Genomic DNA, 7,743 nt, shown 5'->3' on the forward strand with positions numbered 1-7,743 from the left:
CACATGCAAACGCACACATGCACACGCACACGCACACGCACACGCACACGCACACGCACACGCACACGCACACGCACACGCACACGCACACGCACACGCACACACATATATATAGGGCAGCACGCGAGTTTTTAAATCGTAGGATGGCGACTGAAGATTGATAAATTATTCGTGCTTTAATACCCTGCCCCTATCCCTAATCAGTCACCATGCTACGTCACCATCAGTTACCGTCCTATCCTTCAGTCGCCATCCTACGATTTAAAAACTCGCGTGCAGCACAACATGCAGATGGGTACATTAATCAGCACGTCCTCCCCATAACTCCACACACACGCCCGCCAGACGGACAGGAGGCCCCCTCATAATGGAGACGGCTCTGGCACCGGGTTCACGGACGGGTGCTGCGAAGACCGACCGTTCCCATAATCGGACAGTGGCCCAGCCGATCACTGGGGAAACACGCGCGGCACTTTGTTAATCGTGTTTACCGCGGAGTGACGGCCACGGCCACACAAACGCCATCGCTTACTTAAGTCTTCACACAGCGCGCGGTGCTCTCGCATTGACGGGCAGCTTATAACGACGGCACATGCTACGGATTACACGGGTGGACGGCATATAGGTAACACAGGCTGGTGGGCTAAGAACCGCAACCACTCACCACAGCCGTGACTGAAACCTGTGAAAACATGGGAATAACTTTGGAAAAACTACTAAGAAGTACTTTACGATGAGGAAACTGCGCAAGCGCCGTATTATGCAAGAAATATCCGATAAGCCTTTCATCATCACATACGCACAGTTTATATTTACGAGTCGACTACTGACAGCTGCATCAAAGCAAATAGCGCTGTAACCCACGATCAGGATCCGCGCGGGGTTGGGAAGTTAGACACGAAAATACGTTTGCAAACCCAGGAGCTGGCTTGCTTTGTTGGCTCTGTATATGCTCGGGCCCGATCCCATACCGGATTCTGTTCGGTGGCAAGGGTTGAAGTAATGAAGTGACTGAGTTTGGATAAACCTATCTTGGATGTGTGGTGTTGCACAGTCATAGTTTTTGTGACTTCCCAGTTTTTACGTATATATATATATATATACTTGAGTGTATTGAAGCCACCCACCCATGCAACATGCGTTCGCATACGGAATACAGGATTGGGCGTCGATCGGTCACCGCTGCTGCTGCTGACTACTACTGCTGAGAGGGTCTACGTCCTCCAGGGTACTGCCGGAACGTACCCTGGGTACGGTCCGGTATACCGAAACGTACCCTGGTACTATCTAATATGCCGGACCGTACCTCGCCTACTCCACTAACGAGTCTAGGGAGTCGCCTACGCCTACTCCCTAACCCTAACCCTAACCCTAACCCTAACCATATCAAATAGTTACGAGGGTACGTTCCGGTATACCGGACCGTACCAAGGGTACGTTCCGGCAGTACCCTGGGGGACATAGACCCCATGAGCACTACTACTACTACTACTACTACTACTGCTGCTGCGTCACGACTGTACTACCCGTGGGTGGTTTTCTATACGAGTAAAGGGGGCTTATGTCGGGCTTGCGAGCCGACTCGACTGGAAGCAACTGGCTGCAATTCACTGCGACTGCAGTGCTTAGGTCGGTCGACTGCGACGTGACTGCCTGCGACTGGCCGCCACTAGTTGCTCGGAATAGAACAGTGGGCAACTGGACGCAACTAGTCGCTGCTGATCGCTTCCAGTTGCTCGAAATCCAGTTGCTTCCATTCGAGTCGGCTCGCAAAGCCCGACATAAGCCCCCCTTTAGACAAACCACTGACGGAATGACTGGGTTTCTCTGTGCACTAACACTTCACGGCATCTAATTCATACACTCGATCGCGTGCTCTGCCACATGGCAGGCTCGAAATTCGCTCTGCAAGAGAGCGAATAGTACAAGAGCTAGTGCCGTAACGCGCCGATGCCGACGGGCCAGCAGCGACATATGAAGATATCAATTACTAGCTGGAGCCTGGGGACGTGTGGAGAGCCCGCGGCCACCACGCCACCGTGACGTGAAGAAAAGCAACAAAAACTACTGTAAACTGTAGTACTGCAAAAAAAGTATCGCACATCCGCGTGCAGTAAATCGCACGCGAGTCGTGCGTGTGGCTTGGCGCGATCTCTGCCAGGGGTTCTACGGTATTCATACGGCCGAGACACTCACGCACGCGTGCGTGAAGCCGCCTCACACGGGGCGCTTTAGTTTACACGCTATTAAAACTATAGAACCGGAAAAAAGTCGCGGTCGGGTTTAACGACACCGGCACGTTTCACTGCCGCGTCGTGGCAGCCCGCGCACAGACGCCTTCGTGGTGAGTGCACACTGATGATAAAGTGACACTGGCGACAAGTGCATACGTATATCTATCTAGCAGCCGCTCATCGTTGTCGGTCTTTTGCCGAAGTCGGTATTCGTAGACAATCGGGAGGGGGGGGGGAGATGGGAGAATGGTTATTTTAGGGAATTGGATTAGACCAATTTAATTATCTGTGAACCGCGAAATACCAGATACATTTTTCATGATGCGGGAATTGTAATTGCGATTGCGATTTTATGAACTAGGAACTGGGAAATAGTTCCTAGAGTTAAACAGCGTTCACACGTAGTTTTGGAATGTGCGTACGTCGCTGTACACAAACAGTGTACTATAGTTTATGGCATTAAAAAATTGCATGTAGTCAACAACAACTGTGTGCTGTTGCTGGTACCAGTATACGGTAACCCATTTTCGAAAACAAATTACATGTTTGTGACAGTCATTACATACATGTCACAACCAATTATACCACATTTATAACTTTATGCATTAATTGGTTCAAGGATAGAGATGATGTCCAGGGGCCCGTTGTCAGAAACAAAATTAGTCTTAACATTAGTCTTAACACTAGCATTTTCTCGTAGACCGTCGACAGCGCTTTGTTTCCTATTGTTATACGCGTATAGCTATAGCCGGTCGTTCACACGTCTGCTATACGCGTACAGCTATACGAAGTACGTAGGAAACGCACTCATTTTGTCAGGATAGTGATACGCGTTTCGAACTGAGTATAGCTATACGTGGTCGTTCAGACGAGGGAAATTTATCGCGAGTACGTACGAAACTCTGTTTCGTACGCGTACGAACCGTGGATTTTGCTACGTGTGAACGCGCTAATACACACACTCGACATCCTGTTCACCAGTTGCACCCCCCCACACACATATATTCATTGGTGCTGTAGTTGTTGATAAAAACGTACATTCGTGTAATATTATATCAACCCGGATCTAGTTCATCATCAATACCCGCGATCAATCCTCAAACATTTCAAATCTGTGCTTAGTCGGGCCACAATCCTCTCAGGCATTCACTAGTAGATAGCAAATCGAATGTGGATTGGTAGACTAAAAATAAGAGTAGACACCCTACGTGTTCACCACTGTAGTGAATAACAGAATACAACATGAACTTTGCACCAAACACCGACGCTCTGCGAGGATGTGTATATAGGCATGTATATGTATATGTATGTATAGATATGTATGCAGCTACACGCACCTTCATTTCTAGTTCCGCGAGTCATCGTAAAATTAAACTGATAGTGCGCGTACGCAAGTGTCTGAATTTGTCAACCTACGGACTCCTGCTCGCCCGTTGACCGGACACTCCGTCATACCGTTACCACTTCCGTGAGTCCGTCATCACCCCGTCAGTCCGTCACCACTTCCGTCAGTCCGTCACCACTCCCGTCCGTCCGTCACCACTCCCGTCCATCCGTCATCACTCCGTCAATCCGTCATCGCTCCGTCAATCCGTCACCACTTAGCCTAACTGTCGCCTACCACTCCGACCGTCACTATACTAAGTCACCATCCTCACCTCCTACAGACCGCGACAAATCCGGTAAGACAGACAGCAGGGTGTGTGTGTGTGATACAGGGCTTCGTGTAGAAGGCACCGGTGCGTTCGCCGCAGCCCCGCCAGCAGCAGGCAGCGATGGGCAGCTCGGGCAGCGTGTTCAGCGAGGAAGAGCTGACTGCATACCAGGACGTCACCTACCTGACGTCGCAGCAGATCCTGCGCGTCTACGAGCGCTTCACGCAACTCGCCGACGACGTCGGCCGCGACACGCGCCTGCCGAAGCGACTGATCAGCGAGCTTCCAGAGCTGCGCGTCAACCCGTTCCGCGATCGCATTGCCGACATCTTCTCGCCAGACGGGGAGAGCATCGGCTTCGAGGATCTACTGGACATGATGTCAGTGTTCTGTGAACAAGCGCCGCCTTCCATCAAGGTCTCCGCTATACGGGCTCCGTTGTCAGAAACATCGCTCAGTGTCGGAAATAGCAGCCGGCCCGTCCAGTATAGGAATAGTGTCTTTCGAGCAGACTGGTAAAATTTGAGCGGGACTGGCTAATTTTTATGGATTTTACAACAGGTTCTATGGCAGTGTTGTAAATAACAGCATGTGCTAGTAGTCTGCCACTGGTAAATATTGCGGACCATATATCGGTAAATATACCAGGACTGGCTATTTATCATGTATTTTACCATATGTATATAGTATAAATCGAAATCAGGGTTCAGACTTATTTCCAAGACTGAAATAATTACGATATTTCGAGTCAAAAATCTCATAACAAATAATCTAAATCTAAATAATAAGTAAAGGTGTGGCGTTTGCGTAACTATCTGCGATGTTTCTGATAAGAGCCGCCCTGTTTACTGCTGCTGGTTAGTTTACTGCTGGTTAGTTTGCTGCTGAGTCCTGGAGCGGTAGTTAGTGGGGAGAGAGGCGGATGTTCACTGCCTTCAGTGTAAGGATTCACACCGGTGAGTCAAGAACTAGATGCTTGCCTAGCCGGCCATCTAATCTACCCTACGCGTCCATCTCTATCTATATCGTGTCCTATAGTGTAAAAATTAACCTCGTCACGACTGGCATCCGTATAATAACAATTACAAACGTTGCCTGCGTGAAGTCAGTATTGAACATATTCCTTTCACTAAACGAAATTGAATTTAGTTAAAAATATTCTATCCAATTAGCCAAAAAACTACAATATTAATCTACCCAGTTAGAACACTGCATAGTCATTGGCCCAGACAGAGGAATAATGTAATAAAAATGTCGTGGAGCTAGCTGCCTTCCATGCGTGCGTGTACGAGTACACGAAATTATCATTTACGTGTTCAAGCTAAAGCTACGGGATTGCTACAACAGAAAATTCACATTTCGACGACATCACATCATTCACGTAGTTTCAGCTGTGGTTTACAGGAAGGAAGAGCGCCTCTAGATCTACTGTAGAAACAGTTTTGCTATACTTTTTGCCTCTTGCCAATCCAACACTTGTGAATCGATGGCTTAGTGTTTTTCATCCTTGACATTTAAAGCCGCAATATGCTCATCCAAACGCTAATGTCTCCAGTACTAGACTAGCAAATACTTCGTGTCATGCATAATCATACTACCTTATGACAAAATTCCTCTAGTTCCTCCCATTTCACTGCGCGTTGTCTTATAAAAGGTATTTGAAAATACCTCCAATGTTGTTCAAATTCTCCATTAGGAGTACGCGTTCCCAACATTGATATCATTAATGATTAATGATTAATGATTAATGATTGATAATCCTAACCCTAACGCTAACCTAAATGACATTAAACCACAAACTAATATATGACCATGACCATATATATATATATATTATGTTATTATGACCATTAATGACATTAAAGTTGGGAACACTCCTAATGGAGGAGTATCACCCGATGTTGTTGACACGTTCGCGTTGCTCTGCCAAGAAACCGTACAGCGGGTGCAACCCGTAGCAACATGTGACGTCACGTAACCTATTCGGGGCTAAATCATTTGGCAAACAATTCGGCGTTGGCGCCAGATTGCCAGATTTAGCACCTCTTTCTTGTGGGGTTTAAGCAAACGCGCAGTGAAATGGGAGGAACTAGAGTTTATTTTGTCATAAGGTAGTGTGATTATGCATGGCACGAAGTATTTGCTAGTCTAGTACTGGAAAAATTAGCGTTTGGATGCGCATATTGCGACTTTAAATGTAAAATATTTCGCCGTTTTCATTTTTGTAAATACAGCTTTCCTGGAGAAACGCTACAAGTACTTAAGTATCAGGGCTGGATGTCGATTTCAAAATGTTAAGGCAATATTTAGTCATAGCGATAATAAATCACAACTAAAATTGTAAGTTATGGAAACTTGTCAATTTAAATAGCCATTTCACTCCTGCCATTATCTACTAAAACTCAGTAGCAAAATCCATATTCTTGATAATTTCAATCGTAGCTTTTTTCACAACTTTTCTTCACACCGGAGGAAATTTTTCACTGTAATTCTGGCAATATAATAGCCTAATGGTTTACTGATTTTCGCTATCCAAAACCAGAAAAAACTGTTGAACGTTACATCCTAGAAGGCAATTGCATCTGCCAGACATTCGTCGCTATAGTATCTTGCGTTGCTAGGAACGCTATACAGATGTATAGTCAGCAAAATGAGGGAGAGCATATAATGATATTTTGTAATCTGTACTTAAACCCCAAAATGTTGCATAGACCTAAGTTTTTGAAGAAAGTATACGGCTAATGATGTCTGGAGCTTATTAAATTGGCTAATTAACAGGATAAGGGAGTTTCTTATTTTCAATAATATATTTTTGACAACGGCACATTAAAAGCGAGCCAACCAACGTTCAACACTGATAGCTTTACAATTACACACGCCCCGTCCCACATCACACGTCCTTCAATCGCCATACTTCTTTGACAGGAAAAAAGGCGATCGAGAACAACAAACCAGCCAAAGGATGGACTACAAGATCCTTCACTGGATCACGATTCACATAAGGGCATCACGTGTCTCCATGCAGCAGAGGTTAAACAACGTCTCCTTTCATTTTTTTGCAGCTAGAGTATGCCTTCAGGATCTACGACTTTGACGAGGACGACATGCTGTCCGAGGGTGACATCGCCACAGTGGTCAGACGGCTGACCAGAGAGAGCCCGCTGGACGACAGGGACATGAAGCAGCTGGTGGGCAACATTATGAAACAGGCCGATCTAGATGACGACGGACTGCTGAGCTATGCAGAGTTCGAGCACGCAGTCTACAAGGCACCTGATCTCATACACCTGTTCAAGATCAGGATGTAGACACGTGACTTTCACACACCTGCTCAAGATCAGGATGTAGACACGTGACCTTCACACACCTGTTGAAGATCAGGATGTAGACACGTGACCTTCACACACCTGTTCAAGATCAGGATGTAGACACGTGACCTTCACACACCTGTTCAAGATCAGGATGTAGACACGGCCAGGGGGGTCTAATCGCCGGCCACAATGTGAGCAACCGCGACAGTGGGGGTCCGGGGTGAACACATTTTAACCCCATAGACCCCGCTTACAGATGCGTTTCTGCGCGAGCAGGGGGGGCCGGACTCCCTGGAACCCCCCCCCTGTACACGCCCCTGATAGCGATAGCCGATCGAAGTGTTTCTTTCCCTGTTCTCCTGCTACTGAGATTCTGTGCCGTATCTAGGGGAAAAAAACCAGTTTGGTTGGCTTTCATTTGCAAATCTTTTGATGTTTTCCAAGAAGTAGCAAATGTCTATGAAATCCCTGAAAATCCCCAAACTACTGAATATGTGAATATAATATCATATAATATCATTTGTCTTTATTAACTCCTGGTAA

General features: G+C 46.7%; 2 protein-coding genes across 2 annotated transcripts in view; one reads left to right on the top strand and one right to left on the bottom strand.

The window, feature by feature from the left end:
- The window catches only part of LOC106820807 (LIM domain-containing protein jub-like), a gene marked incomplete in the record, with an annotated part of 75,084 nt that overhangs the window by 30,411 nt on the left and 36,930 nt on the right, over positions 1–7,743 (bottom strand).
- LOC106820808 (calcium and integrin-binding protein 1-like) lies at positions 3,534–7,356 on the top strand. Its single transcript, XM_014825377.1, has 2 exons — positions 3,534–4,306; positions 6,952–7,356. Exons 1-2 carry the CDS (start codon positions 4,010–4,012, stop codon positions 7,195–7,197), a joined length of 543 nt encoding a protein of 180 aa, XP_014680863.1. The 5' UTR covers positions 3,534–4,009; the 3' UTR covers positions 7,198–7,356.

Source organism: Priapulus caudatus, unplaced genomic scaffold (assembly GCF_000485595.1).
Source record: "Priapulus caudatus unplaced genomic scaffold, Priapulus_caudatus-5.0.1 Scaffold48, whole genome shotgun sequence".
Classification (NCBI taxonomy): domain Eukaryota; kingdom Metazoa; phylum Priapulida; class Priapulimorpha; order Priapulimorphida; family Priapulidae; genus Priapulus; species Priapulus caudatus.

Coding starts and splice junctions, on each gene's coding strand:
- LOC106820808 (XM_014825377.1), top strand. CDS start 4,010: ATGGGCAGCTCGGGCAGCGTGTTCAGCGAGGAAGAGCTGACTGCATAC. Junction 4,307..6,951: donor AAGCGCCGCCTTCCATCAAG/GTCTCCGCTATA, acceptor ATTTTTTTGCAG/CTAGAGTATGCCTTCAGGAT.